The 19,474-nt window shown below is 42.6% G+C and overlaps 1 protein-coding gene and 1 long non-coding RNA gene across 4 annotated transcripts in view; one reads left to right on the top strand and one right to left on the bottom strand.

The window, feature by feature from the left end:
• The window catches only part of LOC122937796 (collagen alpha-6(VI) chain-like), a 280,737-nt gene that overhangs the window by 99,688 nt on the left and 161,575 nt on the right, over positions 1–19,474 (bottom strand). For all 3 annotated transcript variants that reach the window (XM_044292846.1, XM_044292844.1, XM_044292845.1), the window contains 4 exons: positions 15,330–15,673; positions 15,168–15,246; positions 13,856–14,001; positions 13,659–13,751 (listed from right to left, as the gene is read on the bottom strand). In XM_044292846.1, the coding sequence (XP_044148781.1) occupies positions 13,659–13,751; positions 13,856–14,001; positions 15,168–15,246; positions 15,330–15,673 (662 nt within the window). The remainder of the gene's footprint in view (positions 1–13,658; positions 13,752–13,855; positions 14,002–15,167; positions 15,247–15,329; positions 15,674–19,474) is intronic.
• The window catches only part of LOC122937797, a 38,405-nt gene that overhangs the window by 12,299 nt on the left and 6,632 nt on the right, over positions 1–19,474 (top strand). Inside the window, exon 2 of the long non-coding RNA XR_006389921.1 lies at positions 11,219–11,414. This is a non-coding gene — a long non-coding RNA (uncharacterized LOC122937797). The remainder of the gene's footprint in view (positions 1–11,218; positions 11,415–19,474) is intronic.

Raw genomic sequence — 19,474 nt, 5'->3', positions numbered from 1 at the left:
AGTGGCAGCAGCATGAGGAAACCACAGAGTGCTCATGTGGCATCAGCATAAGAAGACCACATAGTGGCCCAGAGACATAGTGTTGAGGTGGCAGCAGCATGAGGAGACCACAGAGTGTTAATGTGGCAGCAGCATGAGTATACCACAGAGTGGTGATGTGGCAGCAGCATTAGGAGATCACTGAGTGGCACAGAGACATAGTATTGAGGTGTCAGCAGCATGAGGAGACCACAGAGTGGCCCAGAGACATAGTGGTCAGGTGTCAGCAGCATGAGGAGACCACAGAGTGGCCCAGTGACATAGTGGTGAAGTTTCAGCAGCATGAGGGGACCACAGAGTGGCCCAGAGACATAGTGTTGAGGTGGAAGAAGCATGAGGAGACCACAGAGTGGTGAGATGGTAGCAGCATGAGGAGACCACAGAGATGCCCAGTGACAGAATGGGTAGGTGGGCGGAAATACCAGCTAAAGATGGTGGCTGACAGTAGGAGCAACTGGCAGCAGGAGGGACCATCAGAATAGTAGCTGAAGCAGGTAGCCTGAAGAAATAAGTCTCTTTTGTCAAAGTGTTGGTGTGGCACCATGGATGATCTAGTCTGATGCATCAGGTATTCGTGTTTAAAAATCCTGGCTGATCCACATCTGATTCATTTTCACAAAGGTCAGTTTCTCTACATTTTGGGTGGATAGGCGAGTTCTCCTTGGGGTAACTATGGCCCACGCCTCACTAAACACCCTCTCTGATGCCACACTGCTGGCCGGTCAGAAAAGCTTGTCCAGGGCAAACTCGTCCAGTTGCTGCCACAAATCGATTTTGGCTGCCCAGTAGTCCAGGGGATCTTTGATGTGGAGTAGCAGGGTACACTCCAAGTATGCCACAACCTGCAGGTTTAGGTCCTGCTCCAGGTCTAGCTGCTCATGCTGGTATTTTTTTCAGTAGGCGGGTGAAGAAAACTGCTGTTCAGCGACTCTAGACTTAAGTTGCTGCTGATGGAGCTGGTACTGCTCCTGCCCCCCTCCTCCAGCAGCCATGGCAGTGGAACAAGAGCGCAGAGGGCAACCCAGTCAGACCTGCCTGGGGATGGGTGATGGCGCACATAGGCAGCGTCCAATTGACTACATAGGATGTCTCAATAGTAGTTCAGTTGGTCCTCCCACTCAGTGGGTGTAAAAAAGGCCCCCATTTTGGACCGGTATCGAGGGTCTGACATGGTGGAGAGCCAGTGGTCATCCCTCTGCCGAATGGTTAAAATTCAGCTGTCACTACGCAAGCAAGTGAGCATGCCATTTACACAAGTGACTCGGAGGGACCCCCTGCCTCCATCCCCACTACATACTGCCATGCCGTGCCACGGTGTGTCTGGGTCCTCTGCCTCATTTTCCTCATCGCCCTGTAGCTCCTCTGGCTGCGCCTGCTCCACCTCTCCTGTCATCTGTGTAAAAAAAACACCCATTTCTCTACGCATTGTTTGTGCTCGAATGTCCTCCTCCTCCTCTAGTTCAGCCCCCACAGGGCTTATGTTGCCATGAGATATAGTCGCCACGTCTCCTGTCCCCTGGCCAGCCAGATTACCAGCATCTGTTCCAGGACCTGAATCAGTGGAATGACATTGTTCATCCCGTAGTCCTGGCGACTGACAAATAAAGTGGCCTCCTCAAAGGGCCCGAGCAAACGGCAGGTATCATGCATGAGCTGCCACTGGCTAACATCGAAATTACACAGGGGAGTACCTCTGTCCGTCTATACAATCAAGAAATCGTTTATGGCCTTTCTCTGTTCATATAGTCGGTCCAACATATGGAGGGTGGAATTCCAACAGGTGGAAACGTTGCATATCAGCCTATGTTGGGGGATGCCGTTCTGTCCCTGCAGCTCAGGGAGGGTGTGCTTTGGGGTCTACGAGTGGCTGAAGTGCATGCAAAGTTTCCTGGCCATTTTCAGGATGTCTTGCAGATGGGCAAAAGACCTTAGGAACCACTTTACAACCAGATTGACCACTTGCAGGGCGCATGGCTCAGCCCTCCATGATGCAGCGCCGACACCATTTTCTTCCTTTTGTCGGTCACCATGGTTCCGATTTTGAGTTGTCGAGGAGAAAGCCATCAATTTCTTGATGAAGGACATGGAGCAGTTCTACCCCTGTGTGACTCCGTTAGCCCAGGCAAACTGGGTGCAGAACAGCGTGGCACCGCCGTGCCCTGCTCATGTGATATTCATAGTTGCTGGTGTGGCTCAACAGGAACCACATTTACCAAGTGGGCCGTAAAGGACATATATTGTCCTTGACCGTAGTTACTGCTTCACGAGTCGGCACTGCTATGCACTTTGGCAGACACTAACAGGCTCAAGGACCTTCTGTTCTACATATGTGTGCAGGGCTGGTACTGCCTTTTTGGCAAAGAAATGATGGCTTGGGACTCTCCACCTAGGCTCGGCACAAGCCATCAGTTCCCTGAAAGATGCAGAGTCCACCACTTGGAAAGGGAGGGACTGCAGCACCAGCAAATTGGCAAGGAGCACGTTAAGCTTCTGCGCCGTTCGATGAGTGCACGCATACTGTTGTCTCTTGGTAATCGCTTTGGTGATGGAATGACTGATGAGGAGGAGGAGGAGGAGCAGGAGCATCAGGACCAGCAGATGATCGGAAGGACAGACAGCTGCCTTCCGCTGATGTGGTGGAGCCTTGAATGCATGAAATTGGGTGCGTGTCACAGTGATGCAGTGGTTGCTGTGGCAGGCTGGACCACCACATGGGAGCCACGGTTCTCTGAGGCCACTTTATGGTGATGCTGCATGTGTTGACGCAGGGCCATTGTGCCAACATTGGCACCCTGGCCACAATTCACCTTCTGCCCACAAATCCGGCAAATGGCCATGTTCACCCTCTCCGGTGGCCTATTGAAAGATTGCGTGCTGCTAAGTATGGCATTTCCCTACCAACAGTCTGCATTGACTGCCTGCTACCGCTGCCTCCGTGAACCCCTGCACCGCTACTTCCCAGGCCAGTAGGCTCTTGCGAAATGGGTGGTCTACCCCAGCCACTCTTGGCTCCCGACCTCCCACTGCTGCCACCCTGCTGACTCACAGCCACGATTCCACCATGCTGGCTCAGCTGCTGCCTCATGCGCAAGCTGCCACCCTTTTGTCTTGATGATGAAGCCCCTTCTTCACCCGGCTCCCAAGTGCGATCAGCTACATCATCATCATCCGCTACCGTCTTCACGTCCCTGATGTCCCCTCAACGGTCTCAGGGTCAGGAGCCTGACCACTCGAAACACCTGCTCCCACATGACTCTCCTCATCACTACTCGAAGACCGAGTCAACCATTCAAGCATCCCTGGGTTGCTTGTCGAGACATGACTGCTAGATGACACCTGGAACTCAGGCCTCTTGCTGCCACCCTTCCTTCTTCTGCTGCCTGCGACAGAAACATTTTGGCGACTGCTTGTTCCCTTTGAAGAGCCTGTCACCTGTCTGTCTGATATACTGTATGATATTATCTATGTATGATAAAAGAATTAAATTAAAATAATACCCCCCCAAAAAGGCTGTAGTACAATGTTACTTCACCGCAGAATGGCATATATATATATTTTTTTTCTGACTAATAAACTCCCCTAACAAAAAAACCTAAAACAATTCACCGCAGAACGGCAATTAAGACATATTCTTTTCCCAACTTTACACCACAAAAAAAGATAAATAATAATCACAATTCAACGCACATTGGCTAATGGGACGTACGTATCTTTCCTATTAATACACCACTTAAATGGCTGTAGTACAATGTAACTTCACAGCTGAATGCCAATAATGACATATATTTTCATTTTTTTTCCCCCTATTTCTACACCCCAAAAAAGAAATATAACAGTCTTTTCTACACCACGTAAATGGCTGTAGTACAATGTAACTTACATAGAAACATAGAATGTGTTGGCAGATAAAAACCATTTGGCCCATCTATTCTGCCCAATATACTGAATACTATGAATAGCCCCTGGCCCTATCTTATATGAAGGATGGCCTTATGCCTATCCCATGCATGCTTAAACTCCTTCAAAGTATTTGCAGCTACGACTTCTGCAGGAAGGCTATTCCATGCATCCACTACTCTCTCAGTAGAGTAGTACTTCCTGATATTACTTTTAAACCTTTGTCCCTCTAATTTAAATAGCAGTTTTTCTTCTTTTAAATATTCTCTCCTCTTTTACCTTGTTGATTCCCTTTATGTATTTAAAAGTTTCTATCATATCCCCTCTGTCTCGTCTTTCTTCCAAGCTATACATGTTAAGGTCCTTTAATCTTTTCTGGTAAGTTTTATCTTGCAATCCATGTACTAGTTTAGTAGCTCTTCTCTGAACTCTCTCCAAAGTATCAATATCCTTCTGGAGATATGGTCTCCAGTACTGAGCACAATACTCCAAATTAGGTCTCACTAGTGCTCTGTAGAGCGGCATGAGCACCTCCTTTTTTCTACTGGTAATGCCTCTCTACACCCAAGCATTCTGCTAGCATTTCCTGCTGCTCTATGACATTGTCTGCCTACCTTTAAGTCTTCTGAAATAATGACCCCTAAATCCCTTTCCTCAGATACTGAGGTTAGGACTGTATCACTGATTTTATATTCTGCTCTTGGGTTTTTTCACCCCAGGTGCATTATCTTGCACTTATCAAAATTACATTTTAGTTTGCAGATTTTTGACCATTCCTCTAGTTTTCCTAAATCCTTTTCCATTTGTTTATCCCTCCAGGAACATCAACCCTGTTACAAATCTTTGTGTCATCAGCAAAAAGACACACCTTACCATCGAGGCCTTCTGGAATTTCGCTGATAAAGATATTAAACAATATGGGTCCCAGAACAGATCCCTGAGGTACCCCACTGGTAACAAGACCATGGCCTGAATATACTCCATTGACTACAACCCTCTGTTGTCTGTCCCTCAGCTACTGCCTAATCCATTCAACAATATGGGAGTCCAAGCACAAAGACTGCAATTTATTGATAGGCCTTCTATGTGGGACAGTATCAAAAGCCTTAATAAAGTCTAGATAAGCGATGTCTACTGCACCTCCGCCATCTATTATTTTAGCCACCCAATCAATAAAATCAATAAGATTAGTTTGACATGCTCTCCCTAAAGTAAACCCATGCTGTTTTTCATCTTTCAATCCATGGGATTTTAGATGTTCCACAATCCTCTCCTTAAGTATGGTTTCCATTGATTTCCCCACTATTGATTTCAGGCTTACTGGACTATAGTTGCCCGATTCCTCCCTACTACCTTTCTTGTGAATGGGTACAACATTTGCTAATTTCCAATCTTCTGGGACGACTCCTGTTACCAGTGATTGGTTAAATAAATCTGTTAATGGTTTTGCTAGTTCACAGCTAAGCTTGTTTAATAGCTTTGGGTGTATCCCATCAGGCCCGTGTGAATTATTTGTATTAATTTTAGACAGCTGACTTAGAACCTCTTCCTTTTAATTTGGTAATTCCTTGTTTTAGTTCCCTTTTTTCATTTATGTATCTGATGAATGCGTTATCGCCTTTTTTCACTGACTGAGCTAATTTCTTTTCTGCCTGTGCTTTAGAAGCTCTTATAACTTGTTTGGCCTCTCTTTGCCTAATCTTATAAATTTGCCTGTCATCCTCATTTTTTTTATTTTTATAATTACTAAATGCTATCTTTTTGTTTTGAATGATTTTGGCCACTTCTGTTGAGTACCACAGTGGTCTGTTCCTTTTTTTGCTTTTACTGACAAGCCTAATGCAATTATCTGTTGCCTTTAATAGTGCCACTTTTAAGTAGTCCTATTTCTCCTGGACTCCATTGAAACTGTTCCAATCTGATAGGGACTCGCATACCACTAATCTAATTTTAGAAAAGTCAGTTTTTCTCAAATCTAAAACTTTTGTATTTGTGTGGTGTGATTCAGTCACTGTACTTATAGTAAACCACACTGACTGGTGATCATTAGATCCCAAGCTTTCCTATATAGTAATATCAGATACCAAATTACCATTTGTGAATACTAAATCTAAAATGGCCTCCTTCTGGGTTGGCTCCTCAACTACTTGCTGTCAGATAATCTCAGTAGGGAATTTAGAATATCTGTACTCCTGGCAGAACTAGCTATTTTGGTTTTCCAGTTTACATCAGGAAGATTAAAGTCTCCCATAATGATAACTTCCCCTTGCAATGTCATTTAGCTATTTCCTTAACTAGTAGATCATCTAATTCTTTGACTTGGCTAGGTGGTCTATATATCTCTCCTACACAAGTTACCTTATGATTATCAAGCTGCAAGGTAACCCAAACTGACTCTAAATTGGTCTTGCTAACTTGTATTAAATGAGATGTTATGCTATCTTTCACATACAGGGCCACTCCTCCCCCTTTCTTGCCTTCTCTGTCTTTCCTATATAGAGAGAACAGTGGTATTGTTATATCCCAGTCATTACTCCCATTGAATCATGTCTCAGTAACAGCCACTAAATCTATATTCTCAGATGCCATTATAGACTCAAGTTCATTGATCTTATTCCCTAAACTGCGAGCATTTGTAGACAAGACTTTGAGCTTCTCATTTCTTAACCTATGTGCTACTGGCATCTTCTGGCATTGTTCTGGGGGAAAGTCGGACAGCTGGATTATCACCCTTTTGTCCCCCTTTCCTAGTTTAAATGCTCCTTAGTAAATACTTTGAACTGTTCACTGAGGACATTTGTTCCCTTGAACGAAAGATGCAAACTATCTTTCTTGTACAGTTCTTTTTCATTCCAACGAGAGCTAACATGAGACACAAAGCCAAACCCTTGGTTCATTCACCGTTGAATGCCAGTTATGACATATATTTTCTCCTTATTTTTCCTATTTCTACACCCCAAAAAATAAATATAACAATCCCAATTCACTTCAGAACGGGTGATGGGACGTATGTATCTATCTTTTTTATTTTATTTTATTTAAAAAAAAAGTTTTTTATTGTTTCATAGACATATGAGTATACACCAATAGGCATGACAAAATGAACAATTTCCAAAGCAAAAATACCTTGGCAAGCCTTTACATCAGCCAATATATTAGAGAAACAGATATAGATACAATCTGTAGATTACAATAACTGGTAAAAAACATGTTTTGGAGAACGATTCCAAAAAAGGGGGGGGGGGGAGAATAGAAACGAGGGGGGGGGGGTCTGAGGGGGTGAGGCTAAGGGGTAATTTCATTCCATACCCTTACACTCTATCACAGCATGTATCTGGTCTCAATCTTCTTCAAGGGACTGCTAGATCATTCAGCGAACCCTCTAAACTGTTTCCACGGACCCCATATATCGTTGAAACATTGAGGTGTTCTAGAATCCCAATGTGCTATTTGTTCCAATCTATAAATCTGGTCACTTTTCATAAACCAGTGTTGTAATGGAGGGGGATCTGTCTTCCGCCAGTATACTGCCACTAGGAGGCGGGCCGCCGCTAATAATGTTTTACACAAAGTAGGGGCTACTTTTGATTTCATATTTGTTAACTCTCCCACCAAACCAAATAAACACAATTTTGGTGACGCTCGTATTGTCACCTTACACACCTTGGATAAAATTTCACAAATTCCTTGCCAATACAGTTGGATTTTAGGACATAACCACCAGATATGGCTCTGAGTCCCCATATTTTTCTCACATCTCCAACAGATGGAGCTGACCTCCGGATACATAATGTGTAATCGTTGTGGCGTATAATACCAGTGGGTGAGTACTTTGTAACTATTCTCCTGTAATTTTACACACCTAGAAACCTTCACTGGAGCTGTTAATAGCTTCGGTAACTCCTGTTATCGAATTTAATGTCTAGTTCCTCTTCCCATTTATCTATAAATCTTCACCTATTTGTATCGCTGGAGGAATTAATCAAGGAATAAAGTAGGGAGATCTTCTTTTTAGGTTCATGCCTTTGCAAGGCCATCTTCTCAAACATAGTGTGATCAGTGCCCCATATTGGAGCTCTAGTTAATTTCTTAAGTGTATGGTAACAGTGTTTAATTTGGAACGTAGTACATTGTTTTAAACGTCCGGTACTCCCATACCCCCTCTCGAGTGGTGACGTGTAACATATGCCGAGGGCATTCTCGCTTTTTTCCCTCCCCACAAAAATTTGAGAAAGATCTTTTGAACCTTTTTTAAAAACTCTAGGGGGATAGGGATCGGTAGTGCCTGCAGGTAATAAAGCACTTTAGGGAGAAGTATTGTTTTTATTAGGGATTTGCAGCCGAACCAAGAGACAAAAGGGGATATCCCAGCTACTAATCAGATCCTCCAACTGCCGAGGGATCAATAAAAAGTTTTCATTATATAATTGACTGAACTCGGGTGTAAGTTCTATTCCTAGAAAGGTAATTGCTTTTGACGTCCATTGAAAGGCCGTATTTTTTTGCAAAATAGCTTGTTCCTGTGTCGATAAGGACACATTCAAAACTGTCGATTTTGCAAAGTTAACCGAGAAATTTGAGACTTCATGAAACTGTCCCAGTATAGACATAATCACTGGGAATGCCTCTTTTGGGTTTGTGACTATGAGTAAAACATCATCCGCGAAAGCGGCTGTTGAGTGCACTGTCTTCCCTACCCTCATCCCCTTCGTTCTGTCGGAAGGCCTGTAGCAAGGTTTCAATTGTTAGTATGAACAGTAAAGGTGACAAGGGACAGCCTTGCCTAGTACCATTTGCTATTTTGAAGGCAGGGGAGAGAGTACCATTCACCAGGACCCTTGCTGTAGGATGTCGATACATTGCCATTACTCCATCAATGAAGGACTGAGGGACACCAAACCGGGCCAATGTTTGGGACATGAATTGCCAGTCCACTCTGTCAAACGCCTTTTCGGCATCCGTACTGAGCAGAACTAAAGGCGTAAATGTGCGTTTTGCTAGCTGCATAAGGTTTATTACTCTAATGATATTGTTTTTGCCTTCTCTGCCTGGGACAAAACCCACTTGTTCCGGGGAAATCAGGTCTGGCAAGAATTTTTTCAATCGGTTAGCTAACATCTTTGCATAGAGCTTAAGGTCGTTGTTGAGCAACGATATAGGCCTATAATTTGCGCAAAGTGAGTGATCCTTCTTTGGTTTAGGAATAATGGAAATTTGTGCCTGCAGTATGTCACTGTTGAAGGCTCCTCCCTCCCTTGCCTCATTACAGGCGTTAAAAATAAATGGCAATAGAGTCTCTCTGAAGGAGGAGTAATATGAGACTGGTAGGCCATCTGGCCCTGGACTTTTATGCACAGGAGACTCCTTCAGTGCTATCTGCAGTTCTTTTAATGAAAAGGGGACTTCCAAAGAAGCTGACTGTTCTTTAGTTAAAACGGGTAAGTTTAGGTTATATAGCCATCGTTTTGTTGCTAATTTTAAGTGGTCATCCCTAGAGGGGGAAAGTGTGCCCCTAAGGTTATATAGCTGGCTATAAAAGTCACAAAACTGTTGAGCAATCAGATCGGTCCTGCCCACAACCTCAGAATTGGGCGATTTAATCTTAGATATATATGAGGATACTTTCCTTTTCTTTATCTGGGACAACAGCACTTTGGTGGCTTTATTACCGTGGGCATAGAATTTATATCTTGTGGAAAGGAATAACTTTGCTGTATTGGCGTTTAGTAAGTTTTTCATTTCTGAGCGGAGAATATTTAACTGTGCTAATACACTCTCTTGTTGGGATTGCCTATGGCGTCTCTCTAGAAGCTAAATCTTCTCATTTAAGTCTTCAATTTTCTTTTGTTTTTGCTATATTTGTGAACGCACCTAAAGCTATTAAGTGACCCCTTATAACCGGTTTATGAGCCCCCCATAGAGACATAAATGAGAGATCACCAGTATTATTTATCTGAAAATATTCCAGGATATTAGAGCTGCTAAGTAGTGTTTCATTTAGTCGCCAACAAAATTCTGACTTTGGCATATTAGGTATCACTAATGACAGAAAAATCGGAGCGTGGTCAGATAATAAAATAGATCCAATATTTGAAGAGATGCAAAACTGGAGATATTGGACTTTCAGGAATATATAATCCAACCTCTGATAAATCTTGTGGGCCGTCGAGTAAAAAGAGTAATCCTTATCATCCGGGTGCATACTGCGCCATACATCTACATAACCATCTTGTGACAATGCAGCATTAACTCTCTGAAGAGCAGTATTGGAAAGAGCAGATGATCCGGTGGAGGAGTCTAGTCTAGGGATTAATGTGAGATTCAAATCTCCAGTCAGGATTACAATGCCCTCTTCAAAGCTGTTCAAATCAGTCAAAGCTGTAACAAGCCATGAGACCTGTGACATATTTGGAGCATAGACATTACTAAAAGTATACATTTGTGGACCAATTGTTCCTTTCACAAAAATATATCTACCTTCCGTGTCAGTCAGTGTGGATTTATGGACGAAGGGTATATTTTTATGAAAAGCTATACTCACACCTCTAGTTGCTGCACCAGGTGTAGTGTTATGATACCATTGGTTGTATAACAGATGTGATAGCCTAGGGACATGATTTGCCCGAAAATGTGTTTCCTGTAGACATACAACTTGCACCTTGTTTTTATGTAAGAAGTGGCATATTTGGCTCCTTTTTTGGGGAACATTAAGACCTTTCACATTGTACGAGCAGACATGAATACTAGCCATAATCCCTGTAAATCGTGCTACATTCCCTATATCCATTCAAGTATCTTAGACTGAGTATGTTTAAAGGGAGGGGGGGAGGGAGGAGCAAGGAACGAGGGGGAGGAGAACATTTGATCCGTTTCCACGGACTCATACTGATAATCATATCAGGTATGAAAAACATTAGTAACATACTAATCAAATAGTAGTAAGAGTAAATAACTCCTTAACTCGGGGAGGGGAGCTATTCTGAGGGACCGGGTGGTCGCCCGAGCCAGCAAGTATGGGTAATCAGCTTAATGAGCATTTATCTCACATAAAGTAATAACCTAATATCGCCACTAGGTGTCGCCATAATACCAGAGGATGTCAATACAAGGGAAAAGTCGGCATGAACAGACAGATTTAACCCTTCCTGGTATAGATGAGAACCAGTGTGTAATTACAGACATTGCTAACAATTAAAGAAAGGTGGACAAATATGAAAGAAGACCTGTCAGTCCACACAATAATGATAAGGCACTGCAAATTCTACTGTCTTGTATCTTTCAGTGGTCTGGCACGCCGTTAGCCGACATCTCAGGTCTGGCCACCGTATTCGCCTGATGCCTTTTGTTCTTGTGGCGCTTGGAAGAACTCGTTTGCCACGAGTCATATGTTGGAATGGATGGCAGTGTTGCGATGTTCTGAGCGGTGCACCAATCCGGAATGTCCAACTTAGGTGTTCCAAGGACTTCACAGACCCTAGGTAAGTCTGCATGGGATCTGATCACTTGCTTTCGGTTGGGTGTATTAATCAGAAGACCGAAGGGGTGCAGCCACCGGTATGTAATATTCTTCTGGTTCAAGACTTCCAAAAGGGGCTTTAGTTGCCTCCGCTTTCCCAATGTAATTGGTGATAGATCCTGAAATAAGGCTACAGGGGAACCTTCTATCTCCGCCGATCGATTTGCTCGTGCCGCGATTATTAGCTGTTCTTTCACTTGAAAATTCGCAAGACGGCATATAACGTCCCTAGGAGGTTCTTGCGGTTTTGGAAGCGGTCTGAGCGCTCTGTGGACCCTGTCCATTTCGAACTTTTCGGCTGGCAAATCAGGGAGTAAACACATGAAAAATCGCAGTACCTCTTGTTCCAGTGATTCAGCCGTGACCGCTTCTGGGATCCCTTTCATGCAGATGTTGTTGCGCCGCGCTCAATTATCCTGGTCTTCTACCAGTGAATACAGATAATTTACATGCGCTTGGGCATTATCTAGGTTACCTGCAACCCGGCCAGTGAGGCCTGTTGCGAGGTTTCCAAATCGTCCATCCGGACATTTAGCTGATGCATGTCTCTCTTGATATCCGCTAGATCGCTGCGTATAGGTTCCAGCGCTTCAGCTAGCAGGGACTTCATAAAGCCTCTGGACAAAGGTAAGTCCGCTTGTGCCGTGAAATCTTCTCTTTCACTGTCCTCCTCTGCTTCTGATTCTCCATCTGTTCCCCCCGGGAGAGAAGCTTGTCGAGCGGCGGCCATCTTGGGATCATAACAAACTCCGGCTTTCTTTATAAATTTGTCCAAAGCTCCCTGACTCAGGGCTTGTTTCGACTTCCCTGGAGTCTCCTTGGACTTTTCTCGTACAGTTTTCCCCATTTTGAAGCGAAAAAGACGCTGTTTAAGGCTCGGTTTCATCCGGTTAGCAGCAGAGCTCTCTAAAGCGCCTGCATCCGGCTCTGCTGCTAGGCTCCGCCCTGTATCATTCTTTTTAATACACCCTGTAAATGGCTGTAGTACAATGTAACTTCACCACTGAATGCCAATTATGACATGTATTTTCTCACTTTTTTCCAATTTCTACGCCCCAAAAAATAAATATAACAATCACAATTCATTTCAGAATGGGTGATGGGATGTACGTATCTATATTTTTAATACACACTGTAAATGGCTGTAGTACAATGTAACTTCACCGCTGAATGCCAATTATAACATATATTTTCTCCTTTTTTCCCCTATTTCTACACCCCAGAAAATAAATATAACAATCACAATTCATTTCAGAATGGGTGATGGGATGTACGTATCTATCTTTTTAATACACACTGTAAATGGCTGTAGTACAATGCAACTTCACTGCTGAACGGCAATTATAACATATATTTTTCCCTTTTTTCCCCCTAATAACCCCCCAAAAAGTAAGACAATGTAAAATCAATGCAGAAAGGCTAATAGGACATACGTATCTTTCCTATTAATACACCCCGTAAATGGCTGTACCACAGAACTTGCACTCCAATCACAAGCAAGGTTTTCTGAAAATAGTGATGTATAATACAGTGCAAACAACCTAAAAGCAATTTGGATCCCCAATAAGTGCAGCAAGGTGTAATAGAATCGCTCCTATTGGACCCTGTTCTCCTTTTATAGCGTAGATAATGCCTCCGTATCCTTTTCCTACACCTTAACTAATCTTTCCCTGAACTTGTAAATCATTTTTTAGCACAACAAAGTCTTTCCTAGCACTGTCCCTAGTGCCTGCTGACGTCTCTCCTTGCACTAAACACACTGGAAAATGGCAGAATCCAAAATGGCTGAGGCTATTTATAGGGCTGCCTGGCTGCTGATTGGCTGTATGCATGGCATTTTGGGTGATCCCTTGTTTCCAGAGTTATTTGCTCCATGTCCTAACACGTGCAGCAGCCATTTTAGGCAAAAATGCGATTCATTACCACAAAGCGTTAGGAAATTCGGATTCGGTGCGAATCAAATTTATCCTGAAATTCGGATTGAATTCCACTTCGTCAACTTTGATTCGCTCATCTCTAATTCAAAATAAAAAGTTTAAAATGTTAACAATCATCGTAAATTGGGTCATTAAGGGCATGAGAGAGCTGGTACAGTAATATCCCACATATGATTTTACTAACAAGTTTGTTTTTGGACATGATCTACCAGCGATGCCTGCGCTTTCAATAATCTTGGTTTACTTTAAAATCCATTTGATGTACATACCTTCCTTCCACGACCTCCATACGTTCCAGGAGCTCCCCTAAGTCCAATACACTCACAGAATACACAACAACACGTCTTCTCATTGACATGGGACTAAAACAAAACAACAAATATGTTATACTTCTGTATAGCTGAAACAAATGTTACTATGTCTAGGACATTAATACTATTGCAATTATTTGGAATGCCTTACTCACCATTTGTCGGGCAAGTCTAGATTCTATATCTGACATGCCAATATGCATCTGATTGTAATATTCAAAGCCTCGGCCGAATTCTATATATTTGATGTCATCGTATCCCTTTGTTCCTTCCAAAGCAACAGTAACTAGCCCATTTAATCCTAAAAGTTTGCAGAAATTGATATATTATATAGTTAAAAGCTGTAGGCAACAGTTCAGTATAGATATATGTACGGCCTACACATAAGAACCAAACAATAGCTTATCAGGCCACAAGCAAAGCATACATGCTGGATGTAACACATACACAATACTGCTGAGCCATAAGTATTCCGGTCTTTGTGCCCACGTGCCTCCATATGGTGCCATTTTAGAGGTATTCTTCCCTGAAAGCAATATTTCTAGGAGAGCATATCTACAAAATACACATCTGATGGGACGGCGTGATTTTTTTTTTCTGGATTTTATACGAATGCATATGAATGTGATCTATGTCCCCATAGACTTCTTTAGGTGCCATATTATGGCTCCGTACAGTCTGGAGGTAGTTTTCATTAAAAATTAAAATCACCAAAAAGAGATATCTCATTAACAGAAATTCACTTATGATTTCCAATATCACAAATACCGGTAAGCCCCACTTGCTACAGCAACACACAATGGAAAAGAAGTGAACATATAGACCATATTAACCCACATAACCAATGGTAATAAACTGATGCTTCCTATCTTGGGTAAGATTTTTATTTTTTTTTAAGTTATCACGCAATGATTGGTACATCCATTATATTATTAACAAGAAACCTATCACAACGACCAATAGGGGCCACATAAAGCAATATACAACCTATAATACGTGATGTGTTTAGCCCAAGTAATAAATCACCACCGAACAATTAATATAAATCTAAATTTATTAATGTCAACATTTAAAAATCAATATACATGATGGATACAAGTTATGGTCCATAAAATCCAAGGGGGAACAAATAACAAGTGAGGGGGCAAAAATACCTGGGAAGGGGAGGCAGACTGGCACTACACAGTATATGAATACATAATTATATAAAGTACTAACATTAGGGCATATAAGATCTTGAAGTCAGACTGCATATGTGGTATTATGGACAAGTAAAGTGCAAGTGCATGGCCTAAATGTAGCAGCATTACATAGTAACAGTTAGTAAAACAGGCAGACACCAAGCTACCCACCTTCCAAGTGCCCCCTCACTTACCCTACACGTATCGCCACCAGGCTTCGTCAGGGGATTATATTATTAGTTTAAAAATGTATTGAGGTCCGCCCTCAGTTATTTGTGAGGTATACCTAGTTTTCGAAGATCTTCTGCAGTTTTTTCAATGTCTTCAACATTTTCATCTAGACCATCCGTGAAGATTAGGATCATCTACATACAGTAGTATAAGAAAGAAATGAAAAAGGAACAAGAACTGTGATAATATAAATTATGTTGTGATGTCTGGCACATACCTTTGCTTTTTCTGCATCACCCTTTTGAAATGTCTTCCACATGGACTGAAGAACAGATGTTGTGAGATAGGAAGGACCTTGGACAGAAATGGTTTGGAGGTTCTGAGCTAAATCTGAACTATAGGTGCGGAAGTGTGGCGTAATGGGCGTTGCTGCATTTGGAACATAAAAGGCTACACTGATTTGAGGTACAGCTCCAGGGGCGCAGCTTACACTTCTCAAGTTCATCATGCTGTTCAAGATATTAGCAATACGAACTCCCAATAGATTTTGACCATGGAATAAACTGGCACCACTGGGAGAAGTTGAAATATCAAAACCAACTATAAAATCGAGAGAACAATCTACAAGGAAAAGGATAGAAAGGAAACATGTGTAAAACTATGTCAAGAAGCACAATTATATTTACCAAACAGGCATTTTAATAGTAGGGCTGAGGGTAAAAAAATGGCATGTAAATAATGATTCCCTGGAAATTAGCTAATATTTGTAGTAAACCGAGACTAAGGCCTTATTCAGACATAGGTCACCATTTCTGTGATGATGGCTGGACTGTAATGGCTTTGTTTTTCATCCATGTGTCTGTTTTTTGCCCTCTATTATCTGTTTTCCACATGCTAGGTTGAAATGGAGATTTCCAGAGCTATGGTCCATGAAAAAAGACTGACCATGGATACCATCCTTGTTCTGTATGTAGTTATCATGGACCCATAGGCCTCAATGAATATGTTAGGCTGCAACACAGACCCACATAGTTCAATGTTCCATTTTTTTCACTAAGCCCCAGTGTGTAGAAAAACACCTTAAGATCAATGGATCTGGGAACCACTGACAGGTAAATAAGCTATAACAGGGGAAAATGTGACTAGTAGTGCTGGATTATCTGGTGGTAATAAATATGGGGCAGAATGGGTTAAAGAGAAGCCATACTCATATTACCTTACCATTTCCCGACCGCTGTCATTCCAATGCTTACCAGTAGAGATGAGCGAATTTCTCCAAAATTCGATTTGGCTGGTTTGCCAAATCTTCTGAAAAAATTTAATTTGATCCGAATTTATTTGCGGCGAATCACGTTAAAAAAACAGCTATTTCCTGGCTGCAGAGAGCCTCTATAGTGGTGTAGAACACTGTGCCTTGCAGTAACACGCATTGTGGCATAGTGATGTGCTGTGGTAGTGAAACAAGACTGAGTCAGTATGACACGCACATGACAGGCGTCGCTCTTAGAATCACTGCACACTTCACTTATTTGGGCAGTTATGGGGCCCAAGCTGAACAAATAACTCAAGTGTGAATAAAGAACCGTGCAGAGGCCCAAGATCCTGCTATAGTGTGAAAGAGCGCACTCCTTTTACACCGTCGTGATCTGATTCCACATAGATGTCTACAGAACCTGTTCTAGTAAACGCTTATACAAGTAGAGCCCCCCTTACAGAGTGAAGAGTTTGTCAGCAGTAAGTTTGTGTTGACGTCGTTGATTATTTTTCCCTTCCTCTGATTCGTCAGAACAATAATCCCCAAAAAACGGATCCTATCGGTTGAGCATCCGCATTCACTCGGTCAGCATTTGGTCAGTAATCCATCAGTATTGCTAAAGCAAAAAAAAAACAAACAGGAGTGGATCCAAAACAGAGATGACACGTGAATGGAAAATTTGCATGTCTTTTTTTTGTACCTGCTTTTGGCTACCAAATCATAAGACAATTCTGATGGGAATGGGAACATACAGGCCTTACAGCTGCTACACAGGCAGGATCCGTTTCGCATCTCATTTTTCCTTCCTTCTGACAGATCAGAAGAAGGTTTAAATAAATGATGATGGTAACAAGGCCGAACAGGGACACTAGTGGCCGAATCACACAGTGGGGAGGGTGGGAACATCATGAGAAGTCCACAGAGTGGCCCAATGACATAGTGGTGAGGTTACAGCAGTATGAGGAGACCACAGAGTGGCCCACAGACATAGTGTTGAGGTAGCAGAAGCATCAGGAGGCCACAGAGTGGCCCAGTGACATAGTATTGATGTAGCAGCAGCATGAGGAGACCACAGGGTAGTGATGTTGCAGCAGCATGAGGATACCACAGAGTGGTGATGTGGCAGCAGCATGAGGAGATGACAGAGTGGCAAAGTGACATAGTGTGAAGGTGGCAGTAGCAGGAGGAGACCACAGAGTGGCACAATGACAAAGTGGGGAGGTGGGTGGCAATAACAGTACTCAGTGACGATGGTGAGTGTAAGAAGGAGCAATTGGCATCAGATGTGTGGCATCAGGCAAGTGGCAGCATCATAATAGTAGCTGAGGCAGGTACGCAGAAGAAACCTGTTTCTTTTGTCAAGGTTTGGGTGAGGCAGCATGGATGATCTAATCTAATGCATCAGGATTGGTGGGTGGAAATCCTGGCTGATTCATGCCTGATTCTTCTTGACAAAGGTCAGTCTCTCCACATTTTGGGTAGACAGACGAGTTCTCCTTGGGGTAACTATAGCCCCCTCCGCACTAAACACCAGTGATGAGCAGCCGGGGCAATATTTGAATTTGCAATATTTTGCAAATATTTTGGTGAATATTTTTCATATATTCATGAATTCGAGAATTCATAATCTCCAGTCATTATTTTCTTGATTGCGAAAATTGGCAATCAGAAAATTTGCCATAAAAATTCCCGATACAAAAATTCTCCATCAACACTACTCCTAAAGTCAAAGATATTGCAGCCTTCTCATTGGACCACAAGCAAGAAGCATTGAGGGATCATGGGTACTGATTAAATAAAATCTAGAATATTCACGATTACTAAGATCTGGCACTATATTCTAGATATTCGCAAATTCTCGAAGTGCCAATATTCACGATAAAAATTTTGCTATTAGAATATTCACGATCAATACTACTAGACACCCGTTCTGATGCCACACTACTGGTCGGGCAGGACAGCTTTTCCAGGGCAAACTCGGCAAGTTGTGGCCTCAAATCTAGTAGCTCGTCCTCGCTGTATAGTGGAGCTGAGCCCACAGCATATAATACTTGTCTGGCTGAAGGAACAGAAAAGGACAGAGGCAGGTTGAGGACAGTTGAGGGCACGGGGCCTGCTCCCAGGCCATGCCAACTAACGGTTGTATCTGACGAACCCACCGACTCTTGGCTTGTGTTGTCTGATGTCACTTGGGATGAAGTAGATGACCGAGTCAACCATTTAAGCACCGCTGGGTTGCTGGTCAAAACACGGCCGCTAGATTTCAAAGGGAGCTCAGGCCTCTTGAAGTCACCCCCTACTCTGCTGTGACCTTTGCCTGCGCCAGAAACATTTAGGACTCTGTCCCTCCCCTGTGCAGGGCCTGTCACTTCTCTGTCTGACATACTGTTAGATCAAATAAATAAATAAAAAGGAAATTAATACACCTCAAAAAAGGCTGTAATTTTGTCACTTCACCACACAATGGCTAACAAGACTTTTTTTCCCACTAATACACCCCCAAAAAGGCTTTATAACATATAACTGCACTGCTGAACAGCTACTAAGACTTCTTTCCATTAATACACCACAAAATAGGCTTTAGAACATATAACTGCACAGCTGAACGGCAAATAAGCCCTTTTATTCCCACTAATACACCCCCAAAAATGCTTTAGAACATATAACTAACTGCACCACACAACGGCTAATAAGACGTACAAATATTTCCTAGTAATTCACCCTGTTAATGGTTGTATCACACACTTGCACCCCAATAACAAGCAAGGTTTGCTGGAATTACAGAGGTATCATTTATAAAGGTAGCTACAGTCAGGTCCAGAAATATTGGGGCATCAACACAATTCTAAAAATGTTGGCTCTATACACCACCACAATGGATTTTAAATGAAATGAACAAGATGTACTTTTGGCCATGCCTAATGTTTTTTCTATTTCTCTGATGGGTTTGTTTTGTTTTTTCAGCCTAATGATGGCTTGCTTCACTGATAGTGACAGCTCTTTGGATCTCATCTTGAGAGTTGACAGCAACAGATTCCAAATGCAAATAGCACACTTGAAATGAACTCTGGACCTTTTATCTGCTCATTGTAATTAGGATAATGAGGGAATAACACACACCTGGCCATAGGACAGGTGAGAAGCCAATAGTCCCATTACTTTTGGTC

Source organism: Bufo gargarizans, chromosome 5 (genome assembly GCF_014858855.1).
Source record: "Bufo gargarizans isolate SCDJY-AF-19 chromosome 5, ASM1485885v1, whole genome shotgun sequence".
Classification (NCBI taxonomy): Eukaryota; Metazoa; Chordata; class Amphibia; order Anura; family Bufonidae; genus Bufo; species Bufo gargarizans.
Note: the sequence above shows the minus strand (reverse complement) of the source record. Positions and strands in the feature narration are given on the sequence as shown.